The following is a 21,635-nucleotide window of genomic DNA, read 5'->3' on the forward strand; positions in this document are numbered from 1 at the left end:
AGGAAAAAATGTATAAAACCATGATTTATTTCAAAACGATATGAACTGTATTATGCTTTTATGTGTCACATTTATGTGGTTCTACTATCCATGTATCATGTGAATGTTATGAAAACCAAGTTATTTTAACAGTTACACAAACGTATATAGCGTTATATTTGTCTGACTTTTAACCGGCAAGTGATTCTGTCTTTGAGACCAATGCAGACCAAGATCAGCCTGATCGTGGTGTACACTGTTCGCTATAGAATTTTATATGAAATAGACTCTATCTTGGCAGGCGTAACTGTTCATAGTCAGGATTTTCATGCCATTTCAGTAACAATATAGGGATAACGCATGTTATCAACGTATCCCGAGGGGTTCTGCAAATGTTATTACAGGAAATGAACATGCGCTATCGCTTTTCTAACAAAAAACGCGTAAAAACTGATAAATGGATAGAATGTCTCTCAACGTCATTAATTTTCCACGAAATGCGCGGGAATGTCTGGGTTGTTTTTTACGTTGACGTCATTTCGTTTTGAATTATCCGTTCTGGGGCCGAATGACGTTTACGCTTTGCCACAGATCGCGCATATATAAAAAGGTGTTATAACAGCACGCGAGCACGAGAATCCCTCTGTTAACACACGTTTTCTCTCCTGATAAAACACAAGAACAGCAGTTTTATGCTAGAATACATATTCTAGCATAAAACTGCTGTTATTGTCACATTTCGGGGGTGTTTTAACAGGAGAGAAAACGTGTGTTAACAGAGAGATTCTCGCGCTCACGTGCTGTTATAACACCGTTTTATATATGCGAGTTCCGTGGCAAAGTGTAAACGTCATTCGGCCCCAAACGGATAATTCAAAGCAAAATGACGTCAACGTAAAAAACAACTCAGACATTCCCGCGCATTTCATGGAAATTTAATGACGTTGAGGTAGGATGTATTCATTTATTAGTATTTTTCCGCGTTTTATGCTAGAATAGCGTTAGCGCATGTTCATTTCGTGTTATAACATCTGCAGAATCCCTCGGGATTCTGCAGACGTTATAACACGAAAAAAAACATGCGTTATCCCTACACTTATACCCACAGTGCCATATAGTTTGAACTGTCTGTCTGCAACAGTTTCTTGTGTTCTTAACTCCTTCTTTGATTTTCACTCATTTCAATCAGAACTTTGTACTCATCATCAGCATGAAGCGGATATATTTTCCAGATCTCTGTGTCCGCTTATTTCTTAAGTTATTATCCTTTTTAGGATTTAGCAAGTACATATGTATCTAGTGATATCAGCTCCCACTACAGTTTCAATCCATTTAAAATAAAACTTTGTAAAAGACGTCACCGAACATCACTTTCGAATACTTTTCTAGAGTTATGCCAACGGACAATATACAACTACATGTGTACCATGTGTAACTTTTCCTACAGTTTCCATCCAGTTCTGATGAAACTTTGTATATATCAACAAAATGGTATGGACAAAAATACCGTCATAGTACAAATGGTATTGAAGATCAAATCTTTTACGCTTAAGATATGACACGTTGTTATAAATATCCTTAACCGCAGATATATTGTTACTATTTATATGTGACTGGATTTTCCTATCTCAAGTCTTAAATGGATAAAAATGGAATAAGATAGTTGATATTACACTTCGGTACGGATTAAAAGGTAAGAATTTGTGTATTCATTTATTTGTTATAATTGTAAATATCCGCATTAATAGAAAACATGGCTTGTACACAATATTTAGCGTTAATATTTATTGTGTTTATTTTTGTTTTATTTAAAAACCAGGTCTTGTTATTATATAAATAAAAAAGCACATAAAATCCACTGTTGTTATCTTGTCAACTTTCGTTTTTGGATAATGTTTACAGTTTGATTGTGTTACCCGTCGCACACATTTATACGGTTACTGTCTATATTGTTAACATTCGATTGCTGTCACCATAAACTTATTCGGTATTTTGCGATATGGAGTTTATATGAAGTAAAAAAATCTTGAAAATCTTGAAAAAATCTTGTTATTTTAGCAGTTAACTGAAATGAATTCAAAGATAATTTGAACAGTTATTTTGGAGATATCGTAGATTTAATCGTCATCGACAGAATTTCTTATAAACTGCTACTGTAAGTACTAGTTATTCTGATTTTTCAGTATCACGGAGATAATTAATGGGAATTATGTCTTAGTAGTTTTTCTATCATATTAAATATGAAATACTAGTCCTTTAAATCAGTATTTGAAATTTACAAATATTTCAAAGATATTTAATTAAATATGATAATGTAAATTTGTTTTTATTAAGAAGGTGTGGTCCTACTAACATTTTATAAGCCGAACTATTAATGGCAAGTTTGTTCATATATTTACAAAAATCACCGATATTTATCTTCTGGAAAACCCACCGCGTAGGAGTTAGATTAGCATGTATTATTCAAACAAGATTATTGTATTTAAACACTGATAAAACTAGACATTGTACACATTATTTCAGCGTGGTTGGCGGAGTAAGGAATTTTTCAGGACTTGGTTTTTCACAAATTGTTTGAGATAAGATATAACTAATATCTATTATAGGCTAACTGATTAGTCATGTTGATCATAACGGTATATAAAAATATCAGTTATAGCGTATGTAGTGAATAGACTTTGAAAATACTAGTAATGCATACATTTGCGTACATTTCAGCTTATTTAAGATGAAGAGACTTAAAGGACAACAGCAGAAGGCATGTGCTATCAAAAGACAAAAGTCGCAAACGGGCGACTATAAGCATGTGTCTGACAATCTTCAACAAGACAGTCGGTTTGCATCTGATAAACATCAACAAGACAGTCAACTTGCAGCTGTCAAATTTCAACAAGACGGTCAGCTCGCACCTGACAATCTTCAACAAGACAGCGAGCTTGCAGTTGGCAACCTTCAACAAAGCCGTCTTGAAAATAAAAAGACGGGGACACGCAGAGAAAACGGCATTTCCCAGACATTGTCGGTAAAACAAAATTTTCTAGAAACTGACGCTGAAAAGGTTGAACAAGATACAAACGCCGACACATGCGTCTGTACTCTACCTGACTCATTCAAAAGCAATTACACGGAAAGTTCAATGAAATTACCAGCCGGCTTTGGGTTTACACCTGAAACTTGTCAGTATAGAACAACCAAAGAAAGCAAACAGACTAAGAACACAAGTAGTTCAAAGAGACAGTGTAGTGGCCAGTGCGTCCGGAAAAATGTCGATAGTAAGAAGATAGGTATTACTTCTATAGACGGAAATGTTTCAGCCGCTAGTAGTAGCCTAATTATGAAAGGTGTTTCAAACGTAATTCCAGTCTCAACAGATGATCAAGTAGCATTACCTAAAGATACAAACAATGACATAGATATAAGTGACTCTAAAAGTGAAAGTCAGTTTGATCGTATAAAAACAGAGAGACTTTTCAAAACGCAGAAACTAGGAACGCAACACAGCGTTGAAATGGATGTAATATACACTAAAGATCTCCAAGAGGAGATGCTTGAACACGCGCCGGAACAAGTACCTGATGATTACGTGGACATGAGTCCCAGACAGTTGCCGACTCAGCACAAGACGATATACTTTTGTATGATACATACTGGAAAACAGGTAAGTAAACACCACAGTTGATAGCGCTTAAATGCAAAATGTAGAAAGTTCACCAAAGATGTTACTTTTCAACTTTTGACCTGGACATTTTCAATTACTTTAACACGTTTTTATGGTTTATATACTTGGTTTAATGGTTTGATACCTGTTTTAATTCAGAAGTATGTACATTTGATCTTAACACAAGTATTATTACGGCCTCTTTTTACAAGCAAAACAATAAACGTATAACTGATAAAAAAATAGGTATGCTCTAAAACTGAACTTCTAGAAAACGAAGTTTTCTGTATTATAAATGGTGTATTTGAAACGCTTTAAATATAATTGAATACAAATTATAACATTCATTATTAGTTAATTTACCAACAATGTATTTTAAGTGTTTGAGAGTGGAATTACTAAAACTAAACTTTGTCGCAGTATTACAAAAGAACTTTACATATCATGATAATAACTGAATCAAACGTACTTCGTTTTTGATAAATGCTTTCCGAAATCATTATTTATCCCCCCGCCAAAGGCGAAGGGGATATTAGAAATGCTCTCCGTCCGTGCGTGCGTCCGCAACGATCTTTGTCCGGAGCATAACTCCAAAAGTACTAGAGGGATTTTCTTCAAACTTCATACACTGATAGAACACATTGGGAGGAAGTGCAGTGTGCAAGAACAATAACTCTACCTTGCCTATTTTTGAGTTATTCCCCTTTATCTTATTTTCTTAAAAAAGTTTGTCCGGAGCATAACTCCCAAAAGTACTGGAGGGATTTTCTTCTAACTTCATACACTGATAGAATACATTGGGAGGAAGTGCAGTGTGTAAGGACAATAACTCTACCATGCCTATTTTTTGAGTTATTCCCCTTTATCTTATTTTCTTAAAAAATTTGTCCGGAGCATAACTCCAAAAGTATTGGAGGGATTTTCTTCAAACTTCATACACTGATAGAACACATTGGGAGGAAGTGCATTGTGCAAGAACAATAACTCTACCTTGCTTATTTTTTGAGTTATTCCCCTTTATCATATTTTCTTAAAAAAAAAATTTGTCCGGAGCATATCTTTTTCATGCATGGAGGGATTTTGATATATCTTGGCACAAATGTTCACCACCACGAGGCGGAGTGTCATGCGTAAGAACCAAGTCCCTAGGTCTAAGGTCAAGGTCACACTTAGAGGTCAAAGGATACAAGAATGAAAACCTTGTCCGGAGCATTTCTTCTTCATGCATAGAGGGATTTTGATATAATTTGGCACAAATGTTCACCACCACGAGACAGAGTGTCATGCGCAAGATCCAGGTCCCTGGGTCTAAGGTCAAGGTCACACTTAGAGGCCAAAGGTCAGATACAAGAATGACTTTGTCCAAAGCATTTCTTCTTCATGCATGGAGGGATTTTGATGTAACTTGGCACAATTATACACCATCATGAGACGAAGTGTCATGCGCAGTTCCCTTCTTTAGAATTACTTCCCTTTGTTGTTACTTTAAATAGCTTTTATTGTAACTTTTTTCATTACTAGTCGTAGGGAAAAATCAAGACCACTTTTCTGTAGTACAACATGCATGCTACATCCAATTTTGATGTGTATTTTGACTAATCTCTACCTGGTAAATATTTTTGTGTGGACTTACAATTTTTTTTTTTTTTTTTAAGATTAACTTCCCTTAGTTGTTACTATAAATAACTTATATTGTAACATTTTTATAATTGACCGTAGGGAAAAAACAAGACCACTTTTCTGTGGTACAACATGGATGTTACTTTCCAATTTTAGGAGTATTTTAAGATATCTCTACCTGGTAAGGAGTTTTTTTGTGGACTAAGAAAAACAAAAGACTTACAATGATTACTAAACAACCACAAAATTAAAATTCCATTTGCAAATAGAGTAAAGAAATTTGCCGTGACGGGCGTATATTGTGACATTCTGGCACTCTTGTTCCCTGTTAGCTTTCCATTCCTTCTTTTTACAGTAGCCATATAGAAAAACATCATAGCTATACTGTTCATGAAAATTAATAAAATTTAGCAGTAAACCACCTCAACAATGACTTATTCTTTCTTCCACATCTTTAAAACCCCTGATGCGGACCACAACGAAACGGTTCTTCAAAGTTTTCCCCAAAATTAATACTTTCAGACACTAACTTGCCAGGAACTTTAGCCTTCAATTATAATATGCCCGGCGGGGGGATTGGCTATGTCTAACATGGCTCTTGTTTATTTTCAAACCGCGTCATGACCAAGTGTTTTCTTTCAGGGCACAAGGACTTGGTAAATCTGTTGGAATTTATAACAAATAATACTTTCTATAATCCATGTAGTGTATGCACTTATCAAACTGACATTCAGCACGGTTTCCCTGTAACGTGACATGTCTTTTTTATTTTGAAATATAAACAATGGTTTCCCAAACATCGATTTTACGACGTTTTGGATGACTCAGTCGATACACGGCATGTATTAATATAAATCATGTCACATTTTAAATCGCAATGACAACATCTATTCAAGTGTTTATCATGAACTTTAAATGTTAACCCTACAACTGTAACCGGAAACTATTTTACTATCCATATCATTTTATTTAGCTGTACTAATATTTTACTTAAATCAATACGCACATATTTTATTTTATGTAAGTTTATTTTAACATGTTTGTTAAGAAATGATCTTGTAATTATGTTATTTGTTTACAATCTTCTGGAATATAAAATGAAACAGAAGCATATTTTCATTACATATGGTTGTATTCAGTTTTGCAATAACTATAGTTTTCTATAGTTACAAAATAGAAATATAAGTGTTATAGGCATTTTTTTCAACTTTTCACTCTTAAACAATATTACAGTTGCATGCACTGTTAAATATACTTTAATTTCAGAAACCAGACCAGGAGTCAAATATTGTTATCCCGCATAAAAATGCAGACAAACCCGAGGGTGATGATTTCGGCGCAAAATTGTGGACCTTCATAGAAAAGAAACGAGATGGATCTGTCTACCATAGACATTTACTGGTGCACGTGGTTCCTACTGAACCTGCCGGGCAAATGAGAATAGAGTAAGACTCTAATTGAGCCGCGCCATGTGAAAACCAACATAGTGTATTTGCGACCAGCATGGATCCAGACCAGCCTGCGCATCCGCGCAGTCTGGTCAGAATGCACGCTATTCGCTTACGGTTTCACTTATTGCAACTGGCTATGAAAGCGAACAGCATGGATCCTGATCAGACTGCGGAGGCTGGTCTGGATCCATGCTGGTCGCAAATGCACTATATGTTGGTTTTCTCATGGTGCGGCTCAATTGTTTAAAACAATCAAGTTCCCCTGACGAATTTGATAGTGTACGCTCAGACAATATTACTGACAATTAAAGTTAAACGCAGAGATATTCATTACTGCTTTAAAACGAGACAATATAAAGTCGAGTACCCACATGTTATAAATCTGGCCACCAAGGAGGACACGGAATTACTTAACGTTTCTTGACAACTATGATGCATCTACCAGAGAAATGAATAGAAATTACATTTGAAAGGAAGAAAAAAAAATCTTACAGCTGTATACTACTAAAATGAATAGCTCAAACTTCTTACTTAAAACAACATGTAAAACCAAAGTTAGAGGAATATACAAAAAAAAAAAAAATGAAACTTTAAGAACGTAGTTAGTCATTTATAAGATTGCCTCTTGCAGGGACAATGACGAACTGGTGCTTGTGAACGATGTATTTGTCCCAGTACTAACGCACACAGAAGTTCTGAATATTTTTCACCATGTTCAGGTGGATGGAAAAACAAGGCTTTTGCTGGTAGGTGAAACTTTTCTGAATGTTTTCCTCTTATCAAGAATATAGCAGCTATGTGTAATGCTTTAAGGATGATAACAGCCGTAATATCAAAATAATTCCCCAGTAGTGTTTTGCCACTGATCGCTCCGAGGCTGTACTCAATGTGAATCTTCCTCGTAGGTACTTGCATTTGTTTGCTACGTTTGCAATGGTACATTTCTCATCCATTGTGTATGTGTATACAATTACACATACCCATATTTCTATGTGCAGTGATGTATGAGCGGCTGTGTTCTTTGAATGTGGCTTATCCTGTTCGATGTGTGTCCCTGTTTTCCATTTTAATTGCAGACAATCAATAAAGTTGTACGCTCCAACCATGTTTAAGACGTATCTTAAATTATTTTCATTCAGGTGGTACGCAGAGTGAAAACCAAGAAGAAGTGGAGTTGGATAGAAACAAGTGCGATACTTACCGCAGACAAATCACCTGGTAATCCTGTTATTTCTTTTCGAAGGAAGTACCTATTCGCCTGATATTCGTATTTAAGGCTTTTTTCCTTGCATGATAATATGGAATCATTACATCATAAGTTGCGAAAAAGAAGTCTGACTTACATTTTATCTCTACACTAAAGTCATCTTTATATATGCTAGTTATTCATATGCATTTAGACCTCTTTCGCTCTAACCATTCTATGTGCAATATTAACACATTGCTTTACTACTAGTAAAATATCATATGTGCTTTATTTTCTCTCTGCATAGAACAACTCTAACGGGTACTAAACTCCTCAACGTTATAACAAATACAAATAAACAATCATTTTAGATATTGAACAACAAGCTAACGAATAGGCTTTATATTTTTCCACTCGGATATCTTTTTCAGACGAAGGTCCAGTGGTCGAATATCCCGAGTATAAGAGATTTAAAGGGGAGAGGTATGAAATGCCGAAGAGCAAACATATCTACAAAGTACCCGGGACACAAAAATATCTGGACATTTCTGATAGAGGAATATGTGTTGATATACTCCAAAATGACAGTCCGGACAAAACGAGTACGTTGTATCACCTTATCACGTCTTAATATTTCCAGTTCAAATGCAATACCTTAGAAGAAACTATACAAATCTCATGCATTTAAATTATCTATGATTGTGTCGGTGTGGCATTGAACTCGATCCAGGCCCCTGGTATTACTAATTATGCGCGATAAGCGTATGTGTATTGCATTTACCGCTATATTGGTCAGCCGGCTTCCCGTGATTATATTTATGCTACATAAATCTGTTCCTAAAATGCCAAAATGTTCGAAGCACCGAGAGTTACGAAGCTAATAAAGCTATACAAATGTACATTCCTATCAAGTGAAATGAAAATGGCTAAGAAAGCAGATATGTGACATTTTAACACAAGTTTTTCTTTGTTTAAATTTTACATGTCTTTAAATCATGTACTTCTGCTTTTCTCATTTAAGAGGTGATATGGAAACGTTGCATTTACAAGCTAGTTGACAATGAAGGGCATATAGATTTTGCAGCGGCTCTCTCTGATGAGACAATGATGTGGTACATTGGTATAAATCAAAGAACCAATGACATAATTTTAAAGGTATTTTCATTGTTCACTGGTTTACTTCAGATGAATGAATGTACTTTTCTTAAACTAGAGAATACGAAAAATAATATATCTGAAAATATCTAAATCACATACTGTTGTGTAAAATGTTTGTTTGCGTAGTAAGCAGAGTACCTTTGCCTTTCTGAACCGGGAAGGCGTTAACATCAAGCATGGCTAAGTGATAAAATCGGGGTGCTTTCACTACCTTAGTTTTATTTACATGTATAAGAAATGGAAATTAGTCCAGATTCTAAGTTCATGCATTCCCATACAAGAGTTAAAAATCGCACACATTTTCGTAATCATTTGGTCTAATCTAAAAGAATAACATTTACAAAATTGTATGCGTACAGTTCACATAGCTGCTGTGTATGAACAATGAAATCAATATGAATGGTTTACTAGAAATTCTCTTCATTTGCAGAACAAGCCAGAATGGTTTAAGATGATAACTTCAGGAAGTAACATTCGTTTCCAATTCAAAGGTAATGGATTCTAATGAAAATTTAGTTTTCATAAGATGGCTTCAAAGTTAATTGATAAGCAGTACAATAAGATAAATGAGTAATATGAAGGGCCTTGTATACATGTAGTTATATCTATGAAGACGCACAGCATGATATATAGAATAACCTCTGGTTGATTAAAATAACTGAAGACACTTGTTTATTAGAATAGGGAGATTATATTCGACCAGGCGGTTGTTCTTTGTAGATATTATGTAATACGTCGTTTTTGCATTAAGATCTATATCTAATAATTTATTGTTAAGCAAAAAACTCCTTTAATAGTAAATGAGAAATAACTTATAATGTCCACAAGGGGCTATTTTGGTTTCCTGACAGTGCAACAATAGTAATTATTACATTGCTCACAATATAAATCGACGGTCCGTAGTTTGTGCACTAAATTTTGTTCGGCTAAAGTTAAAATTTATAGAAAATGATATGAAAATTTACTTCACTGATGTCATGTTATTTGGCTTGCTGTTAAAAAGTTTAAAACAATTGACACTTGTCCTGTGGACATTTTGACTATTGAGTGGCAAGCCATTCAGTAAGTGTGTTAAGCTACATTGTCATATTTTGATGAATCCTATACCTCCTACTTGAAATGCTTGTAGACACATGTTTTTTTAATCATTTCAGATCAGTACCTCGGTTATGACCGAGAGAGTGGACAGGTTAAAGCACAAACTAGCAATTGTGTGTTTGAAGAACTGCCAGCTTCCGAACTGCAAGCCAGAGACACGTCGGAATGTGTTCCAGAGAATATTTCAGAAACCACCTCTAGATCTACTACCAATATGATACACGGTGGTAGTATTGCATCTAATGATGATTCTGACAATTCTGAAACGTCTTTTTCTCAATCAAGTGAAGATTCAATTTCCTCATCACAAGAAAGTAATACATCGGAGAGAAATGCCGTTCGATTTAATGACGGAGCACACAGTAGATCTAGTGGATACAGTTCTAGATCTTTAACCCCACCAGATAGTTTAGACACAAGTACGTCTGAGGATTATCCTGATTCCTCTAGAATTTATAGCCAGTGTGGTTCAGAAAACAATCTGAAAACAACAACTACTCCTTTGCAATCCTTATCTTTAACAGAAAAGACAATGTTTACAGAAGGTAGTGATTTCATTGTTTAATATGTATAAAACAAAACTATAGAAACCTTTCTATCACAGAGGCGGTAAATCTTTTACACTTTTATAGTGAATGTTCATGCGACCAATTGTTATATCATTCATACCTTAAAAGATGGAAAACTCCAAATTCATTGGTTATATTGTAAGATTTTTATTGATCAGAAAATAAACGGTAGATTGTCATGTTCAGGTGCGTTAACTTATTATTTTAATACGTCCCGAATCGTTTGCCTATAAGCAAAGAATGCTGGACCTGACGTTATTTAAGAAATAATTTATAGCAAAAGAGTGCTTTAACACTATTTATGCACGATGGGTGGTTATACGCCGGGCTTAATAATTTCACGAGGGCGCAGTGAAATTATTTGTACGACGTATTACCGCCCGAGTGTATAAATAGTGTTAAAACACTTTTGCTATAAATTATTTCGATTCTAATATGGCCTTAATCTAAAACAGTAGATAAAATAATAGTAGCGCTCTTTCTTGGTCGCAACAAAAACATTGACGTCCGCATGTTAACGTGACGTCATTCTAACGTAAGCGTGTTTTAACAGAGACAAGCGTATTAGAATGCATATTCTAATACGACTAGCAATGCTTAAATCATCACAACGATATCATATTGGCGTCACGTCGACTTGATATTTAGCGCCATATATGCATCTAGAAATAGCGCTTTCAATTTGATCAATATTGTACTTGATAGCATGTTTAAAACGAAATATCTCATTGCACAACTGTCTTGATTCATTTACACACATAGTTAATTGGTTATTCGCTTTGCAGACTAATTCGCCAACATTTTCCGCCCAAACAGAAGTCTTCCGCAAGACGTATTACCATTTCCGGCCCTGGCGTGTATGAACGAAGGAGCGGGACGATCTACCATTTGGCGCCATGCATGTACGAAGAAACAATTATATCACATTTCACACCCTATAGCGTGATAACGCGACACCACAAGACAACACGCCACCGGATCGGAAAACGTGGCACTTTTCCGAAATTGTTTTCGTTTTGTAGCAAGTATTTTGAATTTTGTCTATACACAATGTGAATCAATGAAAACCAGATTAGAGTGTGCAAAAACGAATTATTTCTACAAAAGTGATTTCATTGCTGGTATATATCATATTTTTATAACGATGTAATATTAGAATGCGCCAGCAGTAAAAAATTCTGATGCAAAATTATTTAGAAAAACGGGTCTCATTATAATGTAAAGTTTCTGATAGAGCTGAGTATGGATTTCCTGTATCAAAGATACTTACAATATGGTTAATTATTTATAGCGAAAAACATTTCTGACTGGCCGAATGCCAAAATTAAAATTCGTATATATTATGAGGTTTAGTACAATCCTGAATTCTATTGGACGAGTACACAGTCGTAATAATCCATATTCACACCCTATAAACGACTGTATCTCCCGCTTCCTCTTGCGAGTGATCAAAACAATAAAATGACATGGAAAAGGTAAGAATCGTCATTAAATTCATTATTTGACTTTACACTGTATGTGTATTTAAGTTAAACGATAAGTCTAACATAAATATGTGAATATGATGATATAATAAATGCAACTGACAGGTAATGTTTAAAAAATGTTGACTGATCACACTCACTGCATGAAAATTCTCTCGACCAAGTCACGAAATTGATGAATATCACGCCAGATTGATTTGTAATCCAATTATCCATCATGTTTTCTGTAATAAGTATGCATACTCCATAAATGTATGTAAATAAAATGTTTTGTTTCTGTTGCGTTTTTGAATGAAATTAATTTTTCTCTAGTCGGTGAAAAAACATTTACTGTATGCCGGCTTGCCAATTTTGATATTTGATCTGAATTCGTATTTGCGAGTGATACTGTATTCCATCTTGCGATTACAAAAGGCGATTTATGTCCTTAAAATGCGTAAATGAAATAAAAAGTATGCATACAAAATTGTTTCTTCTGATCAGTCGTCATGTTTATAATGTCATTAAATGTCGAACCCAACACCCCCACCCCCATGCGATACTTATAGTAATCCATTGGGGGGTGGTTGGATTCGAGTGTCTGTGACTCGCTATCCTACTTAATTAAATAATTAATTGAATGTTTCAGCATCGTTTACATGCAAGTGTTCAGAGTTGGCTTTACACACATATACTATCATGAAATACGAATTAGAAACTGAATGTATACACAAGGTCCCTACCATGTCTTGCAAAAAAATTAATTGTCGATTCCCTATGGAAATCACACGGAGTAATGTTACCTTACGATTTCAAAATATCAGTGAGATAAGACAGGAGAGGACTATAGGTTGACCCCCCGTCTGTCTGTCCGTCAGCAGGAAAATGATCCTCTGATTTAAAAACAACAAACAAAACTATTTCACCCGCAAGTATCCTGCGGATGAACGTATAAATAGAAAAGGGTAACGAATATATTATCGGAAAAGTCGATTAAGTCCTTATTAGTAATTCAGAGTTAACTTCATGGTGAATCAGTCAACAAGATTCAAAAGCAGCACAAAATAGCTGAATGGCCTAATGGTTTAACCCCGTTTCTCAATAATAAAATAAACATGTAATCGTTACAAATACAGCCGTCATGTTTACTGACTGTCAAGAATTACCGCTATTTCTCATGTTAGAAATAGTTTGCATTTGATAGTGATAACGCACACACGCCAGGAATATGTCCTTGCGCATTTGGTCGTTTTCATTGCTTTTTACAGTTTACAATTTATTAATCAAGTCAATGCTCATAAGGGCCTCTGACAACAATTGTAACAATAACAAGTCATAGTAACAAAATCAGATTGACATGTAAAACCTCGTTGCAGAAGTAACTGATGATGTGGAGGACGAAAACTAACTATTTATCTAAAAGCAGACATAATTTTCTTACAGGAAACAGCCAGTTTTAACAAAGTATTCTTATTGTAATTGTTCATAAGGTCAGAAAATTTGAGAGTATCTGGATATTTAAAATAATATTCATCTATATATTAAATATATAGATGAATATTATATTGATAGAAAAAATATATTACATTTGTTATCAACATTGAAATATATCTTTGTAATAAAAAGGAAATTCATCTCCTAAATATGTTACTGTTACACAAATGACAAGTACTTGCTAAGGCTAAGGTCAAAAGGTAAAAGCTTGAAATATTTTACAAATACAAATTCGTGTTTATACATTCTATAATTTAAACATTTGCTTGGGTTATTAACTGAATAGTTCCAGTTTTGTATAAACTGATTTTTAATTCAAGTGTTAACAACATTTTTGAAGGATTTACAAGAGCGAATCTTCTGATCTAACGACTAATTAGATATACCAAGAGAATCAAGAATGTCTTTAAAATAACATAACCAGTTAAATTTCTTGTTTCGTCTGTGAGACAGTGAGAGAAGTTCTGTACAAAATATTACAAATTTTATTTTCCTTGGAGTTTATTAACTTACTCCAAAAAGTTAACACTCTACATTTAATACGACTCGAAAGTGGTAAAATACTAAGATCACCATACAACATGTTATTAGGGGTACTCTGCTTCAAATTTAAAATAAGTTTTATATATTTCAACTGAAATATATCAACAATATCTAAATTTTCAACCCCTCCCCCATACCTCTGAGCCGTACAAGACAATAGGAGTAACCATGGTATCGAAAAGGTGCAACTGCAAATAAATAGTTAAAAACAACTTCCTGAATTTACTAATAACTGCAAACATAGCTTTGCGTGCTTGATCAACTAAATGAGCCTCAGTTCTACCGAACTTGCCATTGAATGAAAATTGAATACCTAGGTATGAGAAGTAGTCAACAATTTCTAAAATATTACCACTCTCAAATTGAAATACTTAAGCATTACATATACCTCTCTTATTTTTCCAAAATATGACAACTTTAGCCCCTATGAGGTGCAATACTCTGACATAGCATTAAGAGCTGACTGGAGGTCATTAGGGGTCTCTGCTAAGGTGACTGTGTCATCAGCATATAATAGCAAATATAACTTGAAGAAGAAAACTTCAAAATCGTTATCACTTAATATATGACTAGCATTACCAGAAAATAACTGAAGACCATGAAATTTACTAGACAAAAAGCTATTAATCATTCCAGAATAAAGAAAATAGAATAGGAAAGAGATTTTCACCTTGTCTAACTCCTGTATCACAAAAAAAATCAGACAGAGTATTGTTTGATTTTACACAAGACTTCGCTTTATCATACATGTTGAGAATAATTTTAAAACATTTACCATCAATATTTTAACTTAGAATCTTTCGCCACAGAGCAATACGATTGACTGAGTTGAGGGAAATTTGGTTAATCCACAAAAACACAGTACAGTTTTTTATTATTGACAAAATACATATCTATTAACAATTTTAAAGAAAATATATGATCAACAGGGCTATAATGTTTTCTAAATCCAGCCTGTTCTTCACACAATATGTTATTGACCTCAAAAGTGTTTAACCTAGTGTTTTATAAAGATGTGAACAACATTCCAAAACAGCTTAATATAGTTATGCCCCTGTAATTGTCAGGGTTATTAATGCTACCCTTATTCTTGTACAAAGGTAAAAAACACCATTACTCCAGATATCGGGGAAAAATACCCGACAACGACAGACGACGGACACAGGATAGTCACAAAAGCTCTTCTAGAGCACTTCTTGCTCAGGTGAGGTAATAGACCCTCATTTTTCTCTAATGGCACTTCTGCTTGTAAAATGGGGACTTATTTCATTCGCAGAATGTATTTTCAGTAAAATAAGACAAGGTTCATGTTAAGTTCATGTGTTTATGGCAAATACAAAGACAAAACTAAAATAAAGCTGATTACTGTGCGACGCTGTCAAGAAAGCGATCCACAAAGGATTAGTAGATTTAATCTCGCGCCGCTTCACCCCATTTACTGTTCATATTCTCGCATGTTATTAATTGCAGTTCCGATTATATATTAGTTGGTTTGAAATTCTAGAAAATATAGTCTTGTATGAGACACATTGTCGCATTACGGTCTCATGATGGTGAACATTTGTGTCAAGTTATTTCAAAATCCCTTAATGCATAAAGACGTAATGGCACTGATACGAAACACAGACCATGTTTCACCTTTAAGTGTAACTTTAAAAAGAAAAAGGAAAGTAATAAGATGGACATTAACTACATATGGCCGATGTTTGTATGAAAACTTTGAGAAAGGTAGGTGCAATAGCATTGAAGAAATTGCACGACTAAATATATGAGGACACATATACAAACAGATCGAACAGACAGACCGCATGGTGACTGCTTTATACCACCCTCCTTCAAACATTGTTTGCGGGTTCTAAATATGAAGAAATACTACAGGAGCATAGGAAACGCCGATGTTTTTTAAAGAAGTCACTCACAAACAGGCATACAGTCTTTATATCAAACTCACAAGCACTTGTACAGAAATTAAGCAAGCATGCATACAGTCGGGAATAGCATTGAATTTTCTTTCCTTTACGGTTATAAACAAATTCGAGTATTTATCAATGGTTTTATTTCATTTTACTAAACTAGTTTTGTTTCTTTATCCATGAAACAGTGGAATTTACATATAGGTCATTCTTCAAGCAAGAAAATAAGTACTTTTGACGCTGACAATGTATAATTTCTCGACAAAATCAGTGATCAATCGAGTTTTTTGCTATAATTCTACCTGTCATCAGACTAGCACATTATATACAGAAACAAGTCATGTTCAGGTTCTAATAAAATGTAAATATATATACCTTTAAAGCAAATCAGTCACTTTAAAATGCTGTTTTTCAACGTTTAGATGTCAGTTTATTGTTTTGATCACTCGCAAGAGGAAGAGGGGAAATACAGTCGTTTATAGGGTGTGATATTTGGACGGGGCGAAAGGATCTCCTGTGTATTTACCTGTTTATTACATGTGTACCTATACTATAGCGAGAATAGCCAAGTGTGCCATTTATGGGCACTAGCAACCACTGACATAATAATTTTCAGCTTTTTCAGTTGTAATTCTATTTCTGTGTTGAATTCAGTTTTGTACTCGACACTGTTTTACCTCTTTATGTCACACCAGTGTTTTGCGTGATTCATTAGTTTTAAGAAGTCATGCAACGAAAGGGTAAGTGGGATTATTTCTTTATTTCGCAATTAAATTGATCTTGTAATAATGATACAGCTCTACAAATCTCGCATGCTTGTTAGTGAGTTTTGAATTAGATCTAGATGCATATCAGGCGGAATTTTCGCAGTGAGTTTGATTAGAAAATTTGAAAATGGGAAAAAGTCATAAAAGCTGTAAAAATAAAAATAAAGTAGTTTGTTTAACATCATGTAAGACCATATTTATCTTATCTTACGTTGTCATTTTACACAATTGCTACAAATATTGAGTCTACCTGAATTCTTAATTGAAATCGTCCTGAAAGATTTTCGAGTACGCTACCCATCAATATTCTAGTTGAGAGAATATAAATTGAAGTAAGTAAGAAGAAAATAGTGAGGGTTGTAAACGTCAACTGAGTCTCATGAAACACAGTCACAGGGTGACCCTTTTTGAAAGTAGCAACTCACATGTAATAATCAACATTACCAATAAACACACTTTGCATTTTAAACAGTGGGCGAGATTGAGAAATCGCTTCCGCCAAAGATTCTATCCCAGAAAGGGTGCAGAACTTGACCCAGAAACCTTGTTAAATGAAACAGGGACTCGTGAAATGGTCGTCAGGAAAGCTCCTTACAAGTCCAACAAAGTAGTACCTCAAAATCTGGCATCTACGGCCGTCGTGAAAGGTTTGTTTGTTATAAAAGTCGTAATTATCTATGAATGCTAATTAACTTGTGTGTGTGTTGCTGTCATTAGTATTGTGACTTAAATGGGCATCTTTTTCCCCCCAAAGGGATTGACAATTTCTTGAAATTACAAAATAGTTACAGCGTGACAGAAAGCGACTGTTCCATAGGAACTGAATCGCTTTTACTTTTTTAATTAAAGATCAATGAATTGTCTGCCTACATTAAAGTAATGATGTAAATTAGGATCAAATATACTATAAAAGTTTATATGTATTTTAAAAAAAAATAGATTGGACATTATAACACACTATTTCTAAAAAGCCAGTCTTAAAAGTTTTGTAGAACTCGTATAGATTATTGCCCAGCGCGGAGGTGCCCTGAACAATCATGGAGGAACAGTAACCTTCTTGTTTTGACATCACTTGAAGTGACAGCTTACCCCCAAAATAATGGGTTTTGAGAATTCTTATTTGTCTTATTTTGTTTAGATTAACATAGGCACCACATGTACATTCTGAACTAGAGTATTGCAACTGCATTCAAAGCAAATATATTACAAACTATTGAACTAAAGCTGAAAAAAAAGAATTTAAGAAATAAAACTTATCATTTGCTTCAACTTTGTTATCATCTGTATTAGATAATATATGGTTTAAACTATAAAACAAAAGTATGCAATATCTTTTCTTCAGTTTTCGAACCCAGTGGTTAATAACTGGACTCATTGTTTTTAATATATACAATAAAAAGTAATCATACGTACTGAAATAGAAACAATTTACGTTTTCAAAAAATAAGGATTGACATCGATATTTGATTTTATTTCCAACTACGATGATTGCAGTTTTTCTTTCGCGGTAATTTTGCTAATATCAACTTATTTTGCAGACGATCCAGTAGTTGCTGAAAGTGCACTACCAGCAGAAACTACGGATGAAGGTTTTGAAACACTTGGTAATTTCTTTTTAATATTAAACATAATTTCACAGACGTTCCTTGTGCGACTCGGTACCGAAATTCTTATCGCGATGTTGCTTTGTTAGAAAAATGCCTTTTTTAAAAAAAATCAGATTTATCAAATTACGCTTGTATTACAAACATGGCTGCTAGTAAACGGTTCAAGTTTCAATATATGCTTGTATACATATCTGGAGTAACCATATAATCCGTTTGTTTTTGTTTTTTTTCAACTTCTTTCGACTTTACAGTTTGTGTTTATTTGATTTTTCAGTTGGAGAATACGTGTCTTGCATTATACGCAAGACTGCTGACTCACTGAGAAAGGCATCACCAAAGAACACAAAAGCCATCAGGGAGAAATCAGCAGACGACGGCGTGTCTTTGTCGTCAAGTATCATAAGCTGTAAGTGACTTGAACCTTCTTAGATAATATCAAAAGCGCTGTATTTTGTTAAATTTTCCTTTGGGTTTGACCAATCTATATTTGCTTTCTTTTTCAAAGTATCACCGTACCACACCTGTCTTGAATTAAAAACTCATCTTGCAATATTACTTTCCATTGGTCTAAACAGATCACGCGACGTCAGTTTTCATCTTTCATGTACCTCACATGGGTTTCATTTTATTTCTCATTCAGAGTAAGATAGGCATTTTATGCCAGTCTGTAAATGTGTTTACACAACATCTGCCAAATGAGTAACTCACAGCTGTTCAATATGTCTCTTTTAGAAATTGCTGACATAGCTGTAACTGACAGTTTGTCAAATGTAGTGTCAGAAGCCGACGTCAACCATTCTGCCATTCGTAACGCTACACCTAAAACTATCAAATAATTTATGGGTAAGTTACTTGGTTTTTAGCTGTATAATATTTCAAATATTTTCCGAAAAGCTTATTTTTTTCTCGTGAACTAAATTCTTTCACCAATACGTGCATTGAACGTAACTGTTTTTGCCACACCAACACTATGTTTCGTATCCGTAGGGTTTGGTGTAGATTTCAACTGCACCTGTAGCTTTTGATCTAGCATCAAAATTTCACGTTGACTAGGTATTTCACAATATAACCTTCAGCCAAACGTGGCCACGGTTTTAGTAAAAAATCAGTTACAGCCTCATGCCCGTATCTAATTTGATTGTAGTGGTGGCCTCACTCAACCATAAGGTGGTGGGTTTGAGCCCCACTGGGTGACGATCATGCTTTCTCATAATTAGACACTAGATATTAGAACTGGGTTTTCCATGAATTGAACTCGGGAGTGTTTCAAATAAGCGTCAAGTTTTCATCACATTTAAGTTTAACTAAATTAGTAAAATCTAAAATATTCGTTTTAGCACCTCTTATAAATATCACTCGTTTTATCGCAGAGGCCTTCGGCATTGTTGGAGATACCGTTACAGATAACGTTACAGATGATGGTCTACCAACAGTTAGTTTCTAAGGTAAATATTGATAAAAGTATGATAAAGATATCATTCCATCTTTTATTTTAAAAAATCCCGTACTCTTCCGAAGAATATTTGCCGAATTATATAACTATAATTATATTAGATTAAGAAACTTCGTGAAATGACACATCTAATCATCTTAATACAGGCGTAGATAGCGAATGTTGCGTCAAGTTTGTAATACATATAAATCTAACTTGAATATCTATGGAAGGAACTATCTAATTTTATAGAATAGCATCATGTCTTTTTTTCTATATTTCAGAGGCCAAGACGGAACTACAAGCCAATTATTATATTTTAATTATATTATATTGTTAATTGACTGCATACTAAACACTGAATCGCATTTTTTTTAAATATTTATATTATATTGTTAATTGACTGCATACTAAACACTAAATCGCGTTTAAAAAAAAATATTTTGAAGTTCTGAATTATATTTTTTACAATAAAATTCATAGACACTCCAACAGGTGTTTGTTTTAAAAGAATACTATATACAGTTCTGGCCATATTCCCAAACGCTGCACTATTAATTCACCACTATTTGTATTCTTTTCCGTATTGGCTTTATGATAAAATATCGCCTTGGCGATACAAAGCTCAATTTTGATACCAAATAGGTGTGCACAAATTTTTAATTTTCGATAAGGCCTTAACAAAATGTTTGTTTCCGGTATCCCGACCCTAAATGTTTTTATGGCCTTGGAGATTTTTTTTCACCATTTAAACAAAAGTGCACATTTTATGCTTTAATCATTGTCAGTGATATTAGAAATAAGCGTAAACTGATGCTCTAAAGGCTTAACTCCCTTATTTGTATTCAATTTTTGACACAAATAATTTCCGAAGTTCCACTTAACAAAAAGAATTTAAAAAAATACCGACCTACCTACCCTAAATTTTTTAGCATGTTACTGGAAACAAACATTTTTTGTTAGACCTTATATAAATGATACAAACACGAACCGAAGACTTGGTGTATAGTGTATACAAATAACAAGCCCAATATTAGAACATATTTTTATGTTGATGATGGTAATGAACTGATTACACCAAACAGAGAGGGACTATTAAGTGTTACATGTGAAGTTGTTCATAATGTAGTTCCATGCTGCAGATGAAATTTGGTATAACGAGTCATATGAGGATGTGGCAGTTATATTTTTGGCGTAGTTTTATTGCCTTCGAGTCCATTTTCATCGAAATTAATATTCATTGTGAATTTCAAGGTTTTAGTTTTATTCATTGAGAAAATGTCTACATACGCGTAATTGCTAAACGGCAATTGTCATGGGAGCATTTTCAGAGGGTGATGATTTTCAGTACAGATTATTTTTCTTATATGTAACATAACATCTCAATATTTTTCTATTTTTGGTAAGAAGACATGTTATACTAAATGACTATATATGGTTTTCACATCATTGAAAAGCTCTTAAAGTACTGATAATGAGGACTCAAGATTTCATTATTTATATGAAATAATGAAGGAACTGAATTGGTGTAGTGGAATCAAGAAGTTGAGCAGGGGTAAAACTTGAAACTTGTCTAGGTGTGGCTGTTAATGGACTGGTTTGGTCAGACTATGATAGAAAATGACAATTTCAGTGCAATTTCACAGTGTATAGACTCTCTGTACGCCCGACCGGAAGTCGCCAAAAACTAGGCGTTC

General features: G+C 34.2%; 1 protein-coding gene and 1 long non-coding RNA gene across 4 annotated transcripts; both read left to right on the plus strand.

The window, feature by feature from the left end:
- The first annotated feature begins 1,523 nt into the window (after positions 1 to 1,523).
- LOC128558592 (uncharacterized) lies at positions 1,524 to 15,359 on the plus strand. Of its 2 annotated transcripts, none has more exons than XM_053548368.1 (9): positions 1,524 to 1,672; positions 2,698 to 3,637; positions 6,524 to 6,702; positions 7,340 to 7,454; positions 7,848 to 7,926; positions 8,326 to 8,496; positions 8,916 to 9,049; positions 9,483 to 9,543; positions 10,207 to 10,902. In XM_053548368.1, the coding sequence occupies exons 2-9, from the start codon at positions 2,708 to 2,710 to the stop codon at positions 10,713 to 10,715; spliced, it is 2,178 nt and encodes a 725-aa protein (XP_053404343.1). In that variant the 5' UTR covers positions 1,524 to 1,672; positions 2,698 to 2,707; the 3' UTR covers positions 10,716 to 10,902. The 2 variants fall into 2 exon arrangements, with proteins under 2 accessions (XP_053404343.1, XP_053404344.1); XM_053548369.1 differs by lacking the exon at positions 1,524 to 1,672 and adding an exon at positions 11,505 to 15,359 and having other exon boundaries at positions 2,563 to 3,637; positions 10,207 to 10,695.
- A 196-nt stretch (positions 15,360 to 15,555) lies between these two features.
- LOC123554195 (uncharacterized) lies at positions 15,556 to 20,423 on the plus strand. Of its 2 annotated transcripts, XR_008371737.1 has the most exons (7): positions 15,556 to 16,872; positions 17,372 to 17,546; positions 18,438 to 18,503; positions 18,781 to 18,912; positions 19,239 to 19,349; positions 19,877 to 19,951; positions 20,223 to 20,423. It is a non-coding gene; the product is annotated as an uncharacterized LOC123554195 (long non-coding RNA). The 2 variants fall into 2 exon arrangements; XR_008371736.1 differs by having other exon boundaries at positions 15,556 to 17,546.
- Positions 20,424 to 21,635: the final 1,212 nt, after the last annotated feature.

This window comes from Mercenaria mercenaria, chromosome 7, assembly GCF_021730395.1.
Source record: "Mercenaria mercenaria strain notata chromosome 7, MADL_Memer_1, whole genome shotgun sequence".
In the NCBI taxonomy this organism is placed as follows: Eukaryota; Metazoa; Mollusca; class Bivalvia; order Venerida; family Veneridae; genus Mercenaria; species Mercenaria mercenaria.

What these genes read in the sequence shown, in the direction of transcription:
- LOC128558592 (XM_053548368.1), top strand. Translation starts at nt 2,708, where the DNA reads ATGAAGAGACTTAAAGGACAACAGCAGAAGGCATGTGCTATCAAAAGA. An exon ending in GAAAAACAAGGCTTTTGCTG is followed by an intron (nt 7,455 to 7,847) that starts GTAGGTGAAACT and finishes ATTTTCATTCAG; the next exon opens with GTGGTACGCAGAGTGAAAAC. An exon ending in TACCGCAGACAAATCACCTG is followed by an intron (nt 7,927 to 8,325) that starts GTAATCCTGTTA and finishes TATCTTTTTCAG; the next exon opens with ACGAAGGTCCAGTGGTCGAA.